Source organism: Loxodonta africana, chromosome 22 (genome assembly GCF_030014295.1).
Source record: "Loxodonta africana isolate mLoxAfr1 chromosome 22, mLoxAfr1.hap2, whole genome shotgun sequence".
In the NCBI taxonomy this organism is placed as follows: Eukaryota; Metazoa; Chordata; class Mammalia; order Proboscidea; family Elephantidae; genus Loxodonta; species Loxodonta africana.
This window is the reverse complement of record NC_087363.1, coordinates 50,445,774-50,469,192: the sequence shown is the minus strand read 5'-3', so window position 1 is coordinate 50,469,192 and position 23,419 is coordinate 50,445,774. Positions and strand designations below refer to the sequence as shown.

The following is a 23,419-nucleotide window of genomic DNA, read 5'->3' as shown; positions in this document are numbered from 1 at the left end:
TAAAAGACTGGCAGTATTAAATGTTAATATGACTATTATGCAAATTTACATACCCAACCACTAAGGCCAAAGATAAAGAAATTGAAGATTTTTACAACCTCTGCAGTCTGAAACTGATCAATCATGCAATCAAGATGCACTGATAATTGCAGGTGATTGGAATGCAAAAGTTGAACACAGAGAAGGATCAGTAGTTGGGAATATGGCCTTGGTGACTCCAGAGATGGCATGATAGAATTTTGCAAGACCTATGACATTTTCATTGCAAATACCTTTTTACAACAGCATAAACAGCAACTATACACATGGACCTCGTAGGATGGAATACACAGAAGTGAAATAGACTACATCTGTGGAAAGAGACAATGGGGAAGCTCAATATCATCAGTCAGAACAAGGTCAGAGGCCGACTTCACAACAGACCATCAATTGCTCATATGCAAGTTCAAGATGAAGCTGAAGAAAAGTAAAGAAAGCCTATGAGAGCCAAAATATGACATTGAGTATATCCCTCCTGAATTTAGAGGCCACCTCAAGAATATATTTGATGCTTTAACACTAATAACCAAGACCAGAAGAGTTGTAGAATGACATCAATGACATCATGCGTGAAGAAGGCTAAAGGTCATTAAAAAGACAGAACAGAGAGACCAAAATGGATATCAAAAGATACTCTGAAACTTGCCCTTGAAGATCGAGTAGCTAAAACAAAAGGAAGGAATGATGAACTAAAAGAGTTGAACAGAAGATTTTAAAGGGTGGCCTGAGAAGACAAAGTATTATAATGAAATGTTCAAAGACCTGGAGTTAGAAAACCAAAATTGAAGAAGATGCTTAGAATTTCTAAAGTTGAAAGAACTGAAGAAATAATTCAAGCCTTGAGTTAATATTGAGTTGCAATATTGGAGGGTGCTATGGGGAAAATATTAAATGACACAGGAAGCATCAAAAGAAGATGGAAGGAGCCTTTGATGGGCGGAACCAAGATGGCGGACTAGGCAGACGCTACCTCGGATCCCTCTTACAACAAAGACACGGAAAAACAAGTGAATCGATCACATACATAACAATCTACGAACCCTGAACAACAAACACAGATTTAGAGACAGAGAACGAACTAATACGGGGAAGCAGCGATTGTTTTCACAGCCTGGAGCCAGCATACCAGTCAGGTACGGCACAAGCACAGAGAGCTGCTCCACCCCCCTGAACTAACCCCAGGAGGGGGACCAGCCGGTTCCACGGGCGGCGTGGGACGCAGCCGGTAGGAGAAGTCCCCGGGAGGCAGTGACTAGTCTTGGAACGGGGAGAGCAGCGTCCCAGCTAGGGAACCATCCCGCCAGGATTTGGACTGGACGCAGGTATGGCATAAACATGGAGAGCTGCTCCACCCCCCTGAACTAACCCCGGGAGGGGGCCCAGTTGGGTCGCGCGGGCGGCGTGGGACGCAGCCGGTAGGAGAAGTCCTCGGGAGGCAGCGACTGGTATTGGAGCGGGGAGAACAGCGTCCCAGCCGGGACACTCGGTCACGGCACAAGCATGGGGAGCTGCTCCACCCACCTGAACTAACCCAGGGAGGCGGCCCACCTGGTTCGCGGGGGCGGCACGGCCACGCGGCTGGAGGGACGAGAAGTCCCTGGGAGGCAGCGACTGATTTTGGAGTCGAGAGTGCACCGTCCCAGTAGGGGAGCCTTGACACTGGGCGTGGGGCTGGAAGCGGAGGATCTGACCTTGACTCCAGCGGGCCAGACCCCCCAGGGGCAATCTCCTAACAGCCAGCACACATAGGCGATGCGCCCCGTGGGAATCTCAGATATAATAGTCATTCCAAGCAAGACAAGCAACTCTGGCTATATTCTGAGGTGCTACTCTCCTATCTCTCTGTTCCCTCCCCCACCCTCCCCAGGCGGCTTCATTAACATCCGAATCGCCTGAGCCAGAGGGAGAACTCTGATAGGGATCTGACTGCATTTTTGTTTTAGCGGATTTTCTGGAAAAACTAGTTTCCCAGTGATGGCTCAGAGACAACAATCCATATCAAACCACTTAAAGAAGCAGACCAGGACAGCTTCTCCAAGCCCCCAAACAAAAGAATCAAAATCTTTCCCAAATGAAGATACAATCCTGGAATTATCAGATACAGAATATAAAAAACTAATTTACAGAATGCTTCCAGACATCACAAATGAAATAAGGCAAACTTCAGAAAAAGCCAAGGAACACACTGATAAAACTGTTGAAGAACTCAAAAAGATTATTCAAGAACATAGTGAAAAAATTAATAAGTTGCAAGAATCCATAGAGAGACAGCATGTAGAAATCCAAAAGATTAACAATAAAATTACAGAATTAGACAATGCAATAGGAAGTCAGAGGAGCAGACTCGAGCATTTAGAATGCAGACTGGGACATCTGGAGGACCAGGGAATCGACACCAACATAGCTGAAAAAAAATCAGATAAACGAATTAAAAAAAATGAAGAAACCCTAAGAATCATGTGGGACTCTATCAAGAAGGATAACCTGCGGGTGATTGGAGTCCCAGAACAGGGAGGGGGGACAGAAAACACAGAGAAAATACTTGAAGAACTCCTGACACAAAACTTCCCTGACATCATGAAAGAAGAAAGGATATCTATCCAAGATGCTCATCGAACCCCATTTAAGATTGATCCAAAAAGAAAAACACCAAGACATATTATCATCAAACTCGCCCAAACCAAAGATAAACAGAAAATTTTAAAAGCAGCCAGGGAGAAAAGAAAGGTTTCCTTCAAGGGAGAATCAATAAGAATAAGTTCAGACTACTCAGCAGAAACCATGCAGGCAAGAAGGCAATGGGACGACATATACAGAACACTGAAGGAGAAAAACTGCCAGCCAAGGATCATATATCCAGCAAAACTCTCTCTGAAATATGAAGGCAAAATTAAGATATTTACAGATAAACACAAGTTTAGAGAATTTGCAAAAACCAAACCAAAGCTACAAGAAATACTAAAGAATATTGTTTGGTCAGAGAACCAATAATATCAGATATCAGCACAACACAAGGTCACAAAACAGAACGTCCTGATATCAACTCAAATAGGGAAATCACAAAAACAAACAAATTAAGATTAGTTAAAAAAAAAAAAATACACATAACAGGGAATCATGGAAGTCAATAGGTAAAAGATCACAATAATCAAAAAGAGGGACTAAATACAGGAGACATTGAACTGCCATATGGAGAGTGATACAAGGCGATATAGAACAATACAAGTTAGGTTTTTACTTAGAAAAATAGGGGTAAATAATAAGGTAACCACAAAAAGGTATAACAACTCTATAACTCAAGATAAAAGCCAAGAAAAACGTAACGACTCAACTAACATAAAGTCAAACACTATGAAAATGAGGATCTCACAATTTACTAAGGAAAACGCCTCAGCACAAAAAAGTATGTGGAAAAATGAAATTGTCAACAACACACATAAAAAGACATCACAATGACAGCACTAAAAACTTATTTATCTATAATTACGCTGAATGTAAATGGACTAAATGCACCAATAAAGAGACAGAGAGTCACAGACTGGATAAAGAAACACGATCCATCTATATGCTGCCTACAAGAGACACACCTTAGACTTAGAGACACAAACAAACTAAAACTCAAAGGATGGAAAAAAATATATCAAGCAAACAATAAGCAAAAAAGAAGAGGAGTAGCAATATTAATTTCTGACAAAATAGACTTTAGACTTAAATCCACCACAAAGGATAAAGAAGGACACTATATAATGATAAAAGGGACAATTGATCAGGAAGACATAACCATATTAAATATTTATGCACCCAATGACAGGGCTGCAAGATACATAAATCAAATTTTAACAGAATTGAAAAGTGAGATAGACACCTCCACAATTATAGTAGGAGACTTCAACACACCGCTTTCGGAGAAGGACAGGACATCCAGTAAGAAGCTCAATAGAGACACGGAAGACCTAATTACAACAATCAACCAACTTGACCTCATTGACTTGTACAGAACTCTCCACCCAACTGCTGCAAAGTATACTTTTTTTTCTAGTGCACATGGAACATTCTCTAGAATAGACCACATATTAGGTCATAAAACAAACCTTTGCAGAGTCCAAAACATCGAAATATTACAAAGCATCTTCTCAGACCACAAGGCAATAAAACTAGAAATCAATAACAGAAAAACTAGGGAAAAGAAATCAAATACTTGGAAAATGAACAATACCCTCCTGAAAAAAGACTGGGTTATAGAAGACATCAAGGAGGGAATAAGGAAATTCTTAGAAAGCAACGAGAATGAAAATACTTCCTATCAAAACCTCTGGGACACAGCAAAAGCAGTGCTCAGAGGCCAATTTATATCGATAAATGCACACATACAAAAGGAAGAAAGAGCCAAAAGCAGAGAACTGTCCCTACAACTTGAACAAATAGAAAGTGAGCAACAAAAGAATCCATCAGGCACCAGAAGAAAACAAATAATAAAAATTAGAGCTGAACTAAATGAATTAGAGAACAGAAAAACAATTGAAAGAATTAACAAAGCCAAAAGCTGGTTCTTTGAAAAAATTAACCAAATTGATAAACCATTGGCTAGACTGACTAAAGAAATACAGGAAAGGAAACAAATAACCCGAATAAGAAACGAGAAGGACCACATCATAACAGAACCAAATGAAATTAAAAGAATCATTTCAGATTATTATGAAAAATTGTACTCTAACAAATTTGCAAACCTAGAAGAAATGGATGAATTCCTGGAAAAATACTACCTACCTAAACTAACACATTCAGAAGTAGAACAACTAAATAGATCCATAACAAAAAAAGAGATTGAAACGGTAATCAAAAAACTCCCAACAAAAAAAAGCCCTGGCCCGACGGCTTCACTGCAGAGTTCTACCAAACTTTCAGAGAAGAGTTAACACCACTACTTCTGAAGGTATTCCAAAGCATAGAAAATGACGGAATACTACCCAACTCATTCTATGAAGCCACCATCTCCCTGATACCAAAACCAGGTAAAGACATTACAAAAAAAGAAAATTATAGACCTATATCCCTCATGAACATAGATGCAAAAATCCTCAACAAAATTCTAGCCAATAGAATCCAACAACACATCAAAAAAATAATTCACCATGATCAAGTGGGATTTATACCAGGTATGCAAGGCTGGTTTAATATCAGAAAAACCATTAATGTAATCCATCACATAAATAAAACAAAAGATAAAAACCACATGATCTTATCAATTCATGCAGAAAAGGCATTCGACAAAGTCCAACACCCATTTATGATAAAAACTCTTACCAAAATAGGAATTGAAGGAAAATTCCTCAACATAATAAAGGGCATCTATTTTATTTTATTTTATTTTATTTTATTTTTTTATGCAAAGCCAACAGCCAATATCACTCTAAATGGAGAGAACCTGAAAACATTTCCCTTGAGAACGGGAACCAGACAAGGATGCCCTTTATCACCGCTCTTATTCAACATCGTACTTGAAGTCCTAGCCAGGGCAATTAGGCTAGACAAAGAAATAAAAGGTATCCGGATTGGCAAGGAAGAAGTAAAGTTATCACTATTTGCAGATGACATGATTATATACACAGAAAACCCTAAGGAATCCTCCAGAAAACTACTGAAACTAATAGAAGAGTTTGGCAGAGTCTCAGGTTATAAAATAAACATACAAAAATCACTTGGATTCCTCTACATCAACAAAAAGAACACCGAAGAGGAAATAACCAAATCAATACCATTCACAGTAGCCCCCAAGAAGATAAGATACTTAGGAATAAATCTTACCAAGGATGTAAAAGACCTATACAAAGAAAACTACAAAGCTCTACTACAAGAAATTCTAAAGGACCTACTTAAGTGGAAAAACATACCTTGCTCATGGATAGGAAGACTTAACATAGTAAAAATGTCTATTCTACCAAAAGCCATCTATACATTTAACACACTTCTGATCCAAATTCCAATGTCATATTTTAAGGGGATAGAGAAACAAATCACCAATTTCATATGGAAGGGAAAGAAGCCCCAGATAAGCAAAGCACTACTGAAAAAGAAGAAGAAAGTGGGAGGCCTCACTTTACCTGATTTCAGAACCTATTATACAGCCACAGTAGTCAAAACAGCCTGGTACTGGTACAACAACAGGCACAGAGACCAATGGAACAGAATTGAGATCCCAGACATAGATCCATCCACGTATGAGCAGCTGATATTTGACAAAGGACCAGTGTCAATTAATTGGGGAAAAGAAAGCCTTTTTAACAAATGGTGCTGGCATAACTGGATATTCATTTGCAAAAAAATGAAACAGGACCCATACCTTACACCATGCACAAAAACTAACTCCAAGTGGATCAAAGACCTAAACATAAAGACTAAAACGATAAAGATCATGGAAGAAAAAATAGGGACAACCCTAGGAGCCCTAATACAAGGCATAAACAGAATACAAAACATTACCAAAAATGATGAAGAGAAACCAGATAACTGGGAGCTCCTAAAAATCAAACACCTATGCTCATCTAAAGACTTCACCAAAAGAGTAAAAAGACCACCTACAGACTGGGAAAGAATTTTCAGCTATGACATCTCCGACCAGCACCTGATCTCTAAAATCTACATGATTCTGTCAAAACTCAACCACAAAAAGACAAACAACCCAATCAAAAAGTGGGCAAAGGATATGAACACACATTTCACTAAAGAAGATATTCAGGCAGCCAACAGATACATGAGAAAATGCTCACGATCATTAGCCATTAGAGAAATGCAAATTAAAACTACGATGAGATTCCATCTCACACCAGCAAGGCTGGCATTAATCCAAAAAACACAAAATAATAAATGTTGGAGAGGCTGCGGAGAGATTGGAACTCTTATACACTACTGGTGGGAATGTAAAATGTTACAACCACTTTCGAAATCTATCTGGCATTATCTTAAACAGTTAGAAATAGAACTACCAAAGAACCCAGAAATCCCACTCCTGGGAATATATCCTAGAGATACAAGAGCCTTCATACAAACAGATATATGCACACCCATGTTTATTGCAGCTCTGTTTACAATAGCAAAAAGTTGGAAGCAACCAAGGTGTCCATCAACGGATGAATGGGTAAATAAATTGTGGTATATTCACACAATGGAATACTACGCATCGATAAAGAACAGTGATGAATCTGTGAAACATTTCATAACATGGAGGAACCTGGAAGGCATTATGCTGAGCGAAATGAGTCAGAGGCAAAAGGACAAATATTGTATAAGACCACTATTATAAGATCTTGAGAAATAGTAAACCTGAGAAGAACACATACTTTTGTGGTTATGAGGGGGGGAAGGAGGGAGGGTGGGAGAGGGTTTTTTATTGATTAATCAGTAGATAAGAAATGCTTTAGGTGAAGGGAAAGACAACACTCAATACATGGAAGGTCAGCTCAGTTGGACTGGACCAAAAGCAAAGAAGTTTCCGGGATAAAATGAATGCTTCAAAGGTCAGCGGAGCAAGGGCGGGGGTCTGGGGAACATGGTTTGCGGGGACTTCTAAGTCAATTGGCAAAATAATTCTATTATGAAATCATTCTGCATCCCACTTTGAAATGTGGCGTCTGGGGTCTTAAATGCTAACAAGCGGCCATCTAAGATGCAGCAATTGGTCTCAACCCACCTGGAGCAAAGGAAAATGAAGAACACCAAGGCCACACGACAACTAAGAGCCCAAGAGACAGAAAGGGCCACATGAACCAGAGACCTACATCATCCTGAGACCAGAAGAACTAGTTGGTGCCCGGCCACAATCGATGACTGCCCTGACAGGGAGCACAGCAGAGGACCCCTGAGGGAGCAGGAGATCAGTGGGATGCAGACCCCAAATTCTCATAAAAAGACCAAACTTAATGGTCTGACTGAGACTAGAGGAATCCCGGCGGCCATGCTCCCCAGACCTTCTGTTGGCACAGGACAGGAACCATCCCCGAAGACAACTCATCAGAAATGAAAGGGACTCGTCAGCGGGTGGGAGAGAGACGCTGATGAAGAGTGAGCTAATTATATCAGGTGGACACTTGAGATTGTGTTGGCAACTCTTGTCTGGAGGGTGGATGGGAGGATAGAGAGAGAGAGAGAAGCCGGCAAAATTGTCAAGAAAGGAGAGACTGAAAGGGCTGACTCAAGAGGGGAAGAGTAAGTGGGAGTAGGGAGTGAGATGTATGTAAACTTATATGTGACAGACTGATTGGATTTGTAAACGTTCACTTGAAGCTTAATAAAAGTTAATAAAAAAAATTTAAAAAAAAAAGAAGAAGATGGAAGGAATACACGGAGTCACTGTACCAAAAACAATTAGTCAATGTTCATTCATTTCAGGAAGTAGCATATGATCAAGAACCGATGGTACTGAAAGAAAAAGTCCAAGCTGCACTGAAAGCACTGGTGAAAAAACAAGGCTCCAGGAAATGATGGAATACCAACTGAGATGTTTCAGCAAATGTATGCAGCACTGGAAGTGCTCATTCGTCTATGCCCAGAAATTTGGAAGAGAACTAACTACCTGACTATCTGAAAGAGATCCATATTTGTGCCCATTCCAAAGAAAGGTGATCCAACAAGAATGCAGAAATTATCAAACAGTATCATTAATATCACTGTAAGTAAAATTGTGCTGAAGATCATTCAAAAGTGGCTGCGGCAGTGTGTCGACAGGTAACTGCGAAAAATTCAGCCTGGGTTCAGTAGAGGACGCAGAATCACAGATATTATTGCTGATGTCAGGTTGATCCTGGCTGAAACAGAGAATACCAGGAAGACGTTTACCTGTATTTTATTGACTGTGCAAAAGCATTCAACTATGTGGATCATAATAAATTATGGATAACATTGCGAAGAATGGGGATTCCAGAACACTTAATTGTGCTCATGAGGAACCTGAACATAGATCAAGAAGCAATCAATTCGAACAGTACAAGGGAATACTGTATGGTTTAAAGTCAAGAAAGGTGTGCGTCAGGGTTGTATCTTTTCACCACACCTATTCAGTCTGTACACTGAGCAAATAATCCAAGAAGCTGGACTACATGAAGAAGAACTCAGCATCATGATTGAAGGAAGACTCATTAACAACCTGAGTTATACAGATGACACAACCTTGCTTGCTGAAAGTGCAGAGGACTTGAAGTACTTACTGAAGAAGAGCAAAAACTACAGCCTTCAGTATGGATTTCACCTCAACATAAAGAAAACAAAAATCCTCACAACTAGACCCATAAGCGACATCATGATCTACAGAGAAAAGATTGAAGTTGTCAAGGATTTCATTTTACTTAGATCCACAATAAACACCCATGGAAGCAGCACTCAGGAAATCAAATGACTTACTGCATTGGGCAAATCTGCTGCAAAAGACCTCTTTAAAGTGTTTTTAAAAAGCAAAGATGTCACTTTGAGGACTAAGGTATGCCTAAAACAAGCCATGGTATTTTCAGTCGCCTCATATGCATGTGAAAACTGGACAATGAATTTGGAAGACTAAAGAAGAATTGATGCCTTTGAATTATGGTGTTGACGAAGAATATTGAATATACCATGGGCTGCCAGAAGAGAATGAGCAAATCTGTCTTGTAAGAAGTACAGCCAGAGTGCTCCTTACAAGCAAGGATGGGGAGACTTTGGCTCGAGTGCTTTGGACAGATAGCCAGGAGACACCAGTCCCTAGAGAATGACATCATGTTTGGTAAAGTAGAGGGTCAGAGAAAAAGAGGAAGACTCTCAACAAGATAGATTGACGTAGTGGATGCAACAACAGACTCAACGATAACAATGACTGTGAGGATGTGGCAGAGCTGGGTAATGTTTCATTCTGTTGCACATGGGTCCCTGTGAGTCAGAACCAACTTGATGGCACCTAACAACAACAACCATCTAGTAGAACTGAAAATGCATATAACCTATAATCTAGGATATATTAGAATGTTCATAGCACATTTAGAAATAAACATAACCTCGTATGTTCATGGAAACCCTGGTGGTGTAGTGGTTAAGTGCTACTGCTGCTAACCAAAAGGCTGGCAGTTCAAATCTGCCAGGCACTCCTTGGAAACTCTAGGGGCAGTTCTACTCTGTCCCATAAGGTCGCTATGAGTCAGAATCGACTCGTCAGCAGTGGGTTTTTGGTATTGGTATGTTCATACAAGGTAAGCCCATGCCATAGTGCAAATGAATGAATTTCAGCTGCAACAAGTTGGATGGATCACAGAAACATATTTTTGAATAGGCAAAGCAACTCACTGAAGAATCTATAGGGTATAATTTTAATTATATAGAGTTTAAAAACAGGTAAAATAGAGCTGTTGTTTGAGGATACTACCATAGATGGATTAAAAATTCAAAAAATTGAAATTAAAGATTATAATTAACCATTGTGAGGGGAAGAGGCTGTAATCAAAAGGCTTCAAAAGTAATGTTCCTTTTCTTAGACACAGATTTTCATTGTCTCATGAGGTATTTTCATGAGCACGCTATGCTAAGTTTTTTTACAGCTACACATAAAAAAAAAAAAAAAAACTGGCAGACCAGTGCTTATGAAAATACATCAGTGGGGGAGGGTGCAGTTGGCAAGTAAATGCAGAGGGTGTGCGTTAGTTGTGTTAAAATATGATATTTTGTCTCTATTCTAACTTAACAATAAAAAATTTAAGCTAAAGACCGATGTATAACGGTATGTAGGAAACAAACATATAAAATGTAGGACGCAGTCTACATTTGGAGGGTGACAGTGAAGTCATCAGGAAGGATTCACAGAAGTGGGATTTGAACTGAGTAGGCGGAGGGCCAAAGATGATCCATACAAGTTAAAGGATGATGGTATTTGTATAGTGGAAATCATTGTAGAATTTAACCTCTGTCCATTCATTCATTCATTAATCAAACATACCACCACTCATCAATCCACCCCAGTGTTTTTCAAACTGTAAACATGAAGTTGGCTTGGGGGATTACCTGCTGTGGGTAGTAGCAGAGCTTACACCCAATATTCAACCATAGCAGCTCTACCTTAAATTGTGGTATATATCAAAACTCAGAAAAAGTGTGTAACCACTTAAGTGCTTAAACTACTATATTATGCAGCTACAGCATATTTTTTGTTTTGTTTTGTTTTGTTTTTTACAGCATCATGCTGGGTTTCAGCTACATGTTTAAGTAGTGTGATTATATTGGGAATTGCCTAGACATGCAAGCAGTTGAGGTCGCCTAGTGGCACAGTGGTTAAGAGCTTGGCAGCTAATCAAGAGATTGGCAGTTTGTATCAACCAGCTGCTCCTTGGAAACCCTATGGGGCAGTTCTACTCTGTCCTGTAGGGCTGGAAGTGCTATGCTGTAATTGTTCAAAGAGGATGTCCAGGTTCTAGGGCAACCAAAAGGAAATAAAATCAGCTTCGGGGCGGGGAAGGTAGGTCTGTCAGTGAACGCTGAAAAGGAGATTTTTAACTGAATCTGGAGGACAAGTAGTATTTGGCCATGTGGATAAATAAGTAAAGGAAGTGCATTCCAGAAGGGGGGGGGAAACACCTCTCTAACGGACCTTATAATTAGGGTAAAGACATAATTAATCATCCAAATCAAGAACCCCTTTGAGACTAAAAGGCCACTGTTAATTGTTCTAGGACAGAAGGTGTAAACCCAGCATTGTCCTGGGCAAATCAGCATATGTAGTTATTCTCCCTCTAATATATTACATTCAAGGCTATATCCACCATTTTAAAATGCTCTACATAATAAAAATAAATGCAAGTGACAAAAGTTCCTAGATACATAAATGATACATTAACTGGCCCCAGTTTTTAGTTCATAGTCAAGTGTAAGTTCCTATGTTAGCCATAAATCAAAACAAGTTTTACAGCAGAATTTGGCACGTTGCTGCTTTGTCTTTCCCCAAACTGTGCCCTTTAATTAACATTGCTTAGGAACATTGTGTTCCTAGATACAGGGGCTTGCACAGTTATTTAAAACAAGCAGTGGAACAGAAACCTATTATGTTTTTAAAGATTGCTGGAGAAAAGCTGAGAAGAAAACTTTTAATCAAATGCTGTAGCAATTGGTTACAATGTACTTTGTACCTTTGGCAGTTTTTCTATGCCAATAGCAGGTTGCCACCTGGGAGTTTGAGACTCCTTCTTATTGAAGGAAAGAGCATGAAAAAGAATGAAGAGATCAGGCATCTTCAAACATGTTTCTTGCTGAAATTTTTTTTTCCATCTTCAGGCTGACTTTGAGGGGGAAAAACAAGTAGGAGAAATTCCAAGTCGAGCTCTCCATGGGGACCTTCAGCGTAGGTTTTTCTCTCAGGCAGCCCAAATACCTCTCTACTTTGTATTTACTCCCTCAGCTAAGGCTTCTCTTTTCATTTCTCCCTGCCCCTCGATTTTGTAAAGGACTGACCTAGACCCAGAAAAATCTTAGAAGTCTGGCTTGAGCCAACTTCCCTTGTATGCAAGTTCCCTAAGGACAGAAAAAAACAAAAAAAAAAAAGGACAGGGACATTGCTTATTGCGTGCTTTTCCAAACAGAAAGAGCGTCCAAGTACTTGGTTGGAGTATTTTTGCTGTGAGGTTTGTATTCAGTTGAGTTTGCAGACAACAAATCCTAAGTCAGAACAGTCCTGCCTCTTCTCATGTGCCAAACTGAAGTACTTAGCAAAGAAAGAGGGTTTGCTGCACCAAATCCCATAGACATCTTCTTAACAAGGTCAGCAAAATTATACCTTCAAGAGCTTTACAGTATCGTTGTTTAGTTGTACACAACCACCACCCCACTCCCTGGAGAGGTATGGGCTGTACTTCCTCAAGTGATTCAGAAATCAGCTTATGAAACTCACCAATTTGTCTTGGCTCTTGGGAAAATCTCTATGAGCTCCAAATGAGCATCGTTGCTTTATTACGAATACTTAAAAGATTGCTCAAACACTGAAAATAAATTGCAAATTTTTCAAGAGTGTTTCAGTATGCGATGAGGTAAAGAATTCAATGCAATCCACATTCAATTGGAATGAACAGTGACCGCACTGCAATAAAACTTGGTATAGTGCTTTGTGATAGAGACTCAACTGCGTTTCATAGAAAGCACTTTATTTTCTAAATAATCCCTTTCCCTTTGCTATTTGTATGTAAAAGCAGGCAATAAAATAGATGAACAGACTCGATGCAGAGCATTTTTGCTGAGACGCAGAGTGTAGACAAGTCTACAGAGGTGTTCTCATAATCCCCGCAACCACTTTTCTAAAAAGACTCACATGGCCCCACTCAAATTCCACACTCTGCTTGCAGCTCACATTATATTGCAATTTCCTCTTTGAGTTCTTAGATTTGTCATATTAAATTGCTCTACTATCATTTGAAGTGAGTGTTATGACCGAGATGTGATCAGCTGACTCAAAAGAATGTCTAGGGCAGGCAGTCAGCTCTGGAGATTCATGAGCATATGTAATATTTATTCCTCTTTATTGCTGATTACTGTCTTGTCTGAGTCAGAACACAGAGAGAATTACTGTCAGACCTAAAAATAATGTCCATTTCTAATGCCCGCCTTCTTACCAACAAACACATGGAGAGCCATGTCCCATTTTAAGATCTGGCCCAGCTTCCCTACCCCTCAGGTTTCTGGATGTTTACTTTTCAGGACTACAGATGTGACCATAGGCCGCTCTGGTGTGCTGGAACGCTCCATAAATTGTGTGTGCTCAGAGCTGAAATACCTAGCGAAAAAGTATTTATTCAATTAAATTCAGCAAGCATTTACTGAGCACAGTGAGAATATCGAGTTCTAAAACACCTGTTGCCATCGAGTCAATTCCGACTCACAGTGACCCTGTAGGACAGAGTAGAACTGCCCCTGTTGGGTTCCCAAGGAGCACCTGATAGATTTGAACTGCTGAGTTTTGGTTAATAGCCAAGCTCTTAACCATTGCACCACCCTGTGCCGTCAAATTGATTCTGACTCATAGCGACCCTATTGAACAGAATAGAACTGCCCCATAGGGTTTCCAAGGCTGTAATCTTTAGGGAAGCCAAATGCCACATCTTTCTCCCTCAGAGCAGCTGGTGAATTCAAACCACCGACATTTCACTTAGCAGCTGAGCACTTAACCACTGTGCCATCAGGGAGATGTAAAAGTGATTTAGACAGGGTCTTTACTCTTAAGGGAGTCCCTGGGTGGTGCAAACACGTAAGCACTCAACTCCTAGCAGAAAGGCTGGCAGTTTGAACCACCCAGAGGTGTCTTGGAAGACAGGCCTGGCAATCTGCTTCTGAAAGGCCACAGCCTTGAAAACCATATGGAGCACTTCTACTCTGCACACAGGAGGTTCCCACAAGTTGGAATCAAAGGCAACTAACAACAGCTACCCTTAAGGTGTTAAAACAATTAAATCTGGTGAGAAAGAGAGAGCCTTGAATATGATTATAAAGAATGCAGAAATTCCACGTAAAGGGAGGACTGGACAAAGTTTTGATTAATTTTGACTAGGAATATCAAGGAAGGCTTCATGGAAGGGCTGTCACATGTGACTGACTTAGAAGTGTGGAAAAGACCTTGACAGAATGAAAGGGATCACTCTTCTAAATATCTGCTCTTGCTGATACCAAATATCCAAGTTCTTGAAACTAACTGGTCTGCATTTTTTCATTTAAATGATTTTACATTATGCACACCTGGCATGTTGGTCCTGTTGTGAATTGGCTACCCTGAAACCTGTTCGACATGGCAGCAACAGGCAAGCCTCCACTGACACACGGGTGTGTTTGTACATGAAGTCCACCAGCTCAGAATCAAACCCAGATCTCCTACATGGATGTCAAGAATTCTACCACTGAACCACTGCTACATGTCGTACCCAGCCATAGAGCCCCAGAATGTTATTGGAGGATACATGATGAGAGTGTGTGTACCCACATATTTAAATGGTGAATTTTGACCGTTTGAAGGAGATAAGATGAATCTCTCTAACTTTATTCCTATTATTGCTTTGGATCAGTTTCCTTTATCCTGCACTGTTACCTTATTTGTTAGTCTCCCTGTGGGACTGCCACTGGAAGACTCTTGATAATTCAGAAGCTTCAACTATACTATTTTCACTATCTGATATGCTATGTCAGACTTGGAGGTTAAAACGTAAGATAGATACTCATTGAACTGTACTTGCTCAAAAGCTCATAAGCATTCAAATGACTTCCCAGAAGGCAATTTGGTTAAGATAAGCTCTCCCTTTCTGTAATATTATTGGCTGTTAAAAAAAAAAAAAAAGAAAGAAAGAAAAAAGTAGATCTTGTTACTAATTGATGCTTTATTGTGGAAACGTGTAAGTCCTACTAAGACAGATTTATTGGGCTAAATACGGGGTACTGGGTTACTACAGTCAGATACACAGGGGATCCAAGTAAACCAACAGAAGGACAGCATAACTTTTTTGCATCAGTTACCTGATGGCCTGATCTGTAGTTTCCTGTGTCACTGTGTAAGGAGAGCTTCACAGTGATCCATAGTTGGTTAAGACTCTGGTAGTTTGGTCCCTATGACAGCTCTAGATCAATGGAGTTCTTTTTCTTTGCAGTTGGCCATTTCAGTCATATTTAGGACCAAATAAAAGCAACTCCGCTACAGTTTTATCAAATAATCGGCAGTCTACCTGAAAGTAGTTTATTCTGTCATCCGTATGGACCCATTTAAAGAACAGCTGCAAAGTAGAAGACGACTGTTACTGAGGAGCCCTATTTGAAGAAAGTTGTACAGGGTACAATGGGAATTTCAAAATAAAGTGAAGTATTTGTAAAAGCATCTAAAATAGCCATAAAAGCAGGCATTAGAATTTTAATACCCTTGTTTACTTGAAAGGATATATTCTGTTCATAAGCACTTAAGGTGTCACTATTGCTGGGTAAAGCGTTTCTAATTTTTTCCTGTGGTTAAAAAGTCAGCAGTGATATTCTATGCTATTTATAGTTTTTATGTATTTTAGACAATTCAGAAATATTGATTAATATTAAAAGGCTTTATCTACTGGCATTTTTACACTATAGGTGGAAGTTAAATGGAACAGTTGTTGACATTGGTATGGATTTCCGCTACAGTGTTGTTGAAGGCAGCTTGTTGATCAATAACCCCAATAAAACCCAAGATGCTGGAACGTACCAGTGCATAGCGACAAACTCCTTTGGAACAATTGTTAGCAGAGAAGCAAAGCTTCAGTTTGCTTGTAAGTAGCAATTATACTTTGTAAATGTTACTTTGTGTTTTTGTACCACAGTACCAATAAGCTTCTTAAACAGTTTCTTTTCAAAAATCAAATATATTTTAATTTGTTATATGATCTCTTTACCTTTGTTATATTTGGGAAATATCTAGTTTGTAAGCTAAATTATAAATCTAACTGGGAAGGTACATGCTTCTGATTTTATATGGACTGAGATAGTTTGATTTATGGCAACCTAGTTGTATGATGCCTCATACATACATAAATTCACACACACTCAAATTTACACATACATAAATTTATGCAAGGAGCCATGGTAGTGTAGTGGTTAAGCACTTGGCTGCTAACTGAAAGGTCGGTTCAACCCTACCAGCTGCTCCTCGGGAGAAAGATGTGACAGTCTGCTCCCATGAAGATTTCAGCTTTGGAAACCCTATGGGGCAGTTTTACTCTGTCCTATAAGGTCACTATGAGTCGGAATCAACTCAGTGGCAGTGGGTTTGGGTTTTGAATAGGGTTGCTGTGAGTCAATCAACTCAAAGGCGTACAACATAAATTTATGCACAGAATAAATTACAAAAACACATATATTATAAAGAGTCCTATTAACAAGCAAATGAGCTGCAAGTAGCTTAGCAGCCAGTATAAGAATTCTTTATCCTTAAAGTTCAGAGATGAAAAAACCTTGGTAGTCAATTAATTCCATAATCCTCTTTTGTTGTTGTTGTTGTTTTACTTCATAGAGTAAGAAAAATTTTAAACTACAATAATAACAAAAAGTAAGAACAATCAAAGTGTTACCAACCTTTTATATTTCCAATTTAGAACACTTAAAAAACCAATTACCTTCTCTTAAGACTACCATTTTAAAAAGTCCAGAAGCATATGAAAGAATGTGGACTTTAGAAATAGCAAGTTGAAAATAAAACCCACAGGCAAGAGCAGTGGGCACCTGTTTGAGTATAGATGCCTTTGAGGATTGATGTTCAGCTATATTTTTAAGGGTTTATGTATTTGCGTAAGATTATGTGTTTACTTGTGTAAAATCCCAACTCATGTAACAGTGCAATAATACCAAAAGTTTCATAATTGCAAAGGCCGTTGGCAGTAACATTGTAAAATATTCTTATTAACAAAACCCTCTCCAGGCAGGCAACATCAAATATACCTAATATCCAGTGCTTAATCTATTATTGCCCTTTGGTTGCATTTTTATTAGTTGAGAAATGAATTTGCTAAGTACTACGTATATGTGGGATTCCAGGATTATTTTGTTTATGAAGGTGTCCTGAGATGGTCATCTAAGTATTCTTAGGTGCACAGACTAATAGCTGGACAATGTGTCTGATTAAGTGCTACAAAACCAGACTGCTGCTTTTTCACAGTTTAATACAAGTCTGATAGCTACACTTATTTATTTTTTTTTTTTAGCAATGATGAATGAATCTTGTTTGATTAATTTTAGAAGATAATCTAATTATGGACGTTCAGAGTAGGAAAAGCCTTAGTATTCAGTTAATCTTGTAGTTCTTTGACTTTCAGATTTTATAGTGTAGGAAATTTTTAGTAACAACAACAGAAAATGGAGATTGATGAAACATTACTAACATTTTATTTTTCTAACTCATGACATTTAAACACAAGTTACCAACTCTTAAAACTATCATTTTGTGAAAGTCCAGGCATTTTTACTTAAGAAAGACAGAATCTCATATCAAGAACAGCCACCGAAATAGAATAGTTTAACCTAAGCCAAAGCTCTTCCGCTTCTGTTGAGGTGACTGACCTGAGGACCAGGGTTTGGAATCCCTCTTGCTCATCATGTGTGATGTAGACATTTCTGCCACTCTCAGAATCCTTGGCAATAATCATTCTACTCGGAAAAGTCTAGCAACGGAAAGCTCACATATTCATCACAAAGCATCTTGACCCATTGTAGACTGCTGTAGTCGTTTAAAAATGCAAAAACCAGCCCAAAATCTATGTCTTAAAATTGAGCCATAATCTCCATTTCTACCACTTTCACCTCTAGTTCTCACCGTTTGAGTCTGTTTGTGGTTGGCTGCTGTGGAGTCGCCCCCGACTTACGGCACGTCCCTGCACGACAGAAGACATACTGCCTGATCCTGTAGCATCCCCATGACCTGTTGTGCACTGGACACAGGGTCTTCACTGGCTTGTTCTCAGCAGTATGTTACCAGGCCTTTCTTCCTAAAATCTGTGTTAGCCTGGAAGTTCCACTGAAACCTGTTCAGCTTCAGTGCAACACTCAAGCTTCTACCAACAGACTGTGCAAGAGGTGTATTGGCCAGGAATCGAACCCAGGTCTCCTGTATGGTGGCCAGGAATCAAACCCAGGTCTCCTGTATGGTGGCCAGGAATCAAACCCAGGTCTCCTGCATGGTGGCAAGAATCCTGCCAATGAACCACCAATGCCCCCATTATTCTGGTTAGGGTTCATAAATGTGAAAATGCAGTCATGTCCCTTGCCCCATAATTCTTCTCTTCTCCAGGTACTTAATCCACAGCTATCTTCTTCACAACACACTTGGTTATGCAAATTCACATATTAAATTGTGGCCTATAGGAATGTGCACATTTCTTGCATGTGACCTGACCTTTTGCAGAGGACACTGGCAACAGTACTATAATTTCATGGGAGCTTCTTCACCTAATGCAGCTGACAATGACAGCCACTTTTATTGATTTTAAGTAGCCATCTCATGTTTTAACCTTATTTTGAAAATACAGTCGTCTGAAATCTTAGGATTCATTTTTCTTGAATTTCCATTAATGCAGAGCCATAAACCATGTTATTTGATTAACCTAAATTCAGAATATTATATTTACCCTATTAAATTCACCTTCTGAGTAGTGACCTTTTGTTCTATCCCAGTTGAAATGGTTTTAAATCTTTTTTTTATCTGACATATTGATTGGCCTCCTAGTTTAGAGTCAGCGAAAAATTTGATAAGTGTGTCTTCATTCAGATAATTGATACAACATGTTGACACAACAGGACAGCATGTCACTAGAGAACTCCCACTAAGATGAGACCAGCCTTTAAGTCAATATGCTACAAATTTACCCAAATATACTGTAATAAAACCCTAATTTCCCCTACTTGTTGCTCTAGAAGTAGTGAAAATCTTTGCCTGGCTAAAACAAGGATGTACTATTTCTACATCATCCATTCCTACCTGGTCTCCCTGCGTCTTCTCTAGCCTTTCTTTAAACCATCTATCATAAAACAGCCAGAGTAATCTGTTAAAAATGTAAATTAGATCATTTCACTTCCCTGCTTTATGCCTTCGACTGCACTTAGAATAAATCTCAAATTCATTACCATGGTCTCATCTTAATTTCTTGAAAACGATGAACTATTCCTCCCTTCTCCCACCGGGGCCTTGATACTTTCTTTCCCTCTGCCAAGAATGCTTTTCTCCTGGTCCTTCACATGGCCGAATTCTTATGGCCATCAGCTCTCAGCTTATGTATCACCTCCCCAGAGAAAGCTCCCAGATCACCCTGCCTAACACAGCAAGTAATTATTATCATTTCTTCTCCTCTCCTCTGCCTGCTCTCCTCCAGGCTTGACTCCTACGTAGCACCATTCTCTATTTTATCCATTATGACTTAATACAACTTGTAATGGTTTTGTGTGTTTTTTTCTCATTTATTATTTGAATCCTTTGGCTGAATTGAAGCCATCAACTGATAGGTTCTTGTCAAGCAGGCTAGTAAATTGAAGTCAGTGAGATGCAGGGTTAGAAGAACAGAAAGGTTTATCCACAGTTTACAAACTGGGAGGCAGTCAGGGTCTCATGACCTAAGGCTGCCAGCTCCCTGAACCAGGGCAGATTTGCTCTTTTTATAGGGAGTGACATACGTATGCATGAACAGTGAGGGGAGGATCTTCAGTCTTGTGATGCGTGAGCAGTCTGCACAATTTTAGTGAATGAGTTTTTGCACACGGCTCTAAAAATATTGCACACAGCCCTAAAAAAATGGCAATGGCTCACTACTGCCACACCAGGAAGGTCATATAGTGGGTAGATTTGGGGTCAGTCTGCCTGCGCCTTGGTCTCCTGCCAGGAGAAGAGAAGAAACCTGGGGATTCAACCAATCATGGTGAAGTGCTGTAAAAGTTGTAATAAAAATGTAGCAAGAGTAGACTTTTTTGAAAAACAACTATTATGGGATGGTTAATAACCCTTTCATAACTGCCTGCTTCAGAATCTTAAGGTCTAAGAGAGTTGAGGCTATCTTGTTCAGCCGTGTATTTCCATTAGTCTGGAACAGTTTGAGTGTATGAAAAATGGTATTCCTTTATTAATTGCCCATTCAATAATGCAGCAAAGAAAATATACGTATAAAATTAACTTGTGCATGACATATTTTCATAGACCCACACCCTGTTTATTATCGTCATTTTCTGGAGTTCAGCTTCTTGATCATCAATCTGTACTACTGATTGATCTAAAGGGTTTTTTTTCTCCTTTTTAAATGAAGAAAAAAAAAAAGCTATCCCTACTCAAAATTTATTTTCAATTGATTAGAATACAATACTTTTTTCAGGATATGAAGGGAAGCAAGACAATGACGTACTTTGAATGTTACTGAATAATTTCTTTCACCCCAAAGCTTTTCCTAATCATTGAGAGGAAAAAAAAAAAAAGTTGCCTTTGACCACGCTTGCTGTGGCGTAGTGGTTAAGTGCTACCTACACCTGCTAACCAAAAGGTCAGCAGTTTGAATCCACCAGGTGCTCCTTGGAAACTCTATGGGGCAGTTCTACTCTCTTCTATAGGGTTGCTATGAGTCAGAACTAACTCAACAGCAATGGGTTTTTGGTTTTGGCAGCACTATAATATGCAACTGAGAGTATTTCTTCATCTTTACTTATATGATTTTACTGCTACAAGGGACTTTAAAAGTCTTCTGACCTTTTTTTTCAAAATGAAATCAAAGATTAAGGTAACTGAATTACTTATTATTATTATATATTTAATAAGTGGCAGAGCCAAGAAGAAAAATCAGCCGTTCAGCTCCTAGCTCAGTGAGCCCTGGCTCTCCTCTGATCTAGACCCACCTTGATTTATGAGAAAAATATTCCTTCATATTTATCTAACATGTCACAATTGTCAAATCACATTAATATATTTTTATGTAATTTGATCCATAGGACAATCTTATAAGGAAACATTATTATTCCGATTTTATAGATTAGAAAAACTAAGACTTAGAAAGGGGAAATGATTTGTGTTTTTTAGAACACTCAAAGAAATGAAATGTTCTCTCATCAAATGATGTTGTAGACGGGGTTTGATAACCTTTTGTACTTAGCATTTAAAAAAAATGAATTAATTCATACAAGCAAAGTTTATAGAGATGGTACTTCTAAGAACCATCTCCCCATCCCCTCTTTCGTTCATTCAGTATCCATTAGGATAGAAATCTTTCTTTGATTAAACAGGCATAGCATAATTTAACTCACTTGTGATAAGTCATGGACATTTTCATGAGCATACATTATTGTAATGTCATTTGGAACACATTTCGTTTTTTGATTTCCCTACAGTACTGAACCATCAGCAATCATCTCAGTTGCTGTCATACCTATACCTCATCTACCATTTCCTCCTTTTACACCTAAGGCTAGAAAACGCCTTTGATTAATTTACTAGGGTCTGCCCAGTGCCTGGCACTTTATAAACTCTCAGTAAGTAGTTGTTGAATAAGTAATAAGAATCGTGCTAGATAAAGTCAGCAGGCTGCGTGTGGGGGTATAAAGGATGAGTTGAACCACTGTGCTCAAGGACTTTCTGGTGGTTTTTTTCAATAAATAGTGCTTTCTGGGTGACATTTCTACCTTGACATTGTATGGAAGATAGTTGACATCTTACCTCAAGATAAGTGTATATGTTGGGGTGGGAGGCCTTATCCTAAGTAAAAGGAAGATCATGCATGGAATGCATCAAACGTGCCATCAAAATTCATTCGTATCATTTAGAGTTGGCCAGAGACTAGGGATGACTTCAATGAAACATATATATAATGAAACAAGTTCCCTTTAAATTCAGGCATGTACCTCTAACCCCATTCCACTCCTCCCTACCCTAAACCCCAGAAGAAAAGCAAGGTACATGTTCTTTTAATTCTTATGTAGGCAACTTGGATCAAGATAAGGCCGGAAGTGGAGGAACTTTCAGTTAATTATTCCACAGCTTAATGGTTGTATCTGTACTGACACGGTGCTATAGCCCTGTCACCCTGGCTGCCCACTTCCCCAGCCAAGCATCCCAATGGAGAATCATTGTGCATGGTCACTCAGTAGGGCAGTTTTTTCTTTGGTATACTGACAGGGTATTTATTTATTAAAAAAAAAAAAAAAGGTAAATTCCAACACACACCTCTATACTTACAAAAGATAATCACTGTTAAAAGGAAAGAAAAAAAAAAAAGCAGGAATGTGGGCTTGAGTAGCTATACTGAGATCCTATATTGACTGGGTTCAGATGGAATGGAATAATTTTATCATTCCATTTCACCTTATTTATCACACGATGTCCATGACACTCAGATTTCTCATCTCTGCAGTGGGGAATATCATACTTCCCTCTTAGGATGGTTCTGAAGATTAAAGTATAAAGCATATGCAAAGTTCCTAGTGTAATAGTTATACAATAACTATATCTCTGTTTTCCTTTCTCTCCTCTCTTTCCTCCCTCTCTCTTTCCCTTACTGCCCTGTCTTTTGAAAATGAGAATAATGAATATCATTTATTAAGATTTTGTAGTCTCTGGGTGGTGCAGATGGTTAATGTGCTCAGCTGCTGGTCAAACGTTAAAGGTTTGAGTCTATCCAGAGGTACCTCACAAGAAAGGCCTGGAGGTCTGTTTCTGAAAAATCAGTCGTTGAAAACACTGTGGAGCACAGTTGTACCCTGATTCCACTCCTGGGAACCCCATGTGTGTTGAGTGGAACTGTGCTCCATAGGATTTTCAGTGGCTGATTTTTCAGAAGTAGATCACCAGGCCTTTCTTCCAAGGCTCCTCTGGGTGGACTGGAACTTCCAACCTTTTGGCTTTCAGTTACGAGCCAAGCGCATTAGCTGTTTG

General features: G+C 39.2%; 1 protein-coding gene across 5 annotated transcripts in view; it reads left to right on the top strand.

Annotated features, from left to right (window-relative positions):
* CNTN4 (contactin 4) overlaps positions 1 to 23,419 on the top strand; it is a 410,739-nt gene that overhangs the window by 3,503 nt on the left and 383,817 nt on the right. For all 5 annotated transcript variants that reach the window (XM_064275007.1, XM_010590039.2, XM_023547999.2 and 2 more), the window contains exon 2: positions 16,126 to 16,301. In XM_064275007.1, the coding sequence (XP_064131077.1) occupies positions 16,126 to 16,301 (176 nt within the window). The remainder of the gene's footprint in view (positions 1 to 16,125; positions 16,302 to 23,419) is intronic.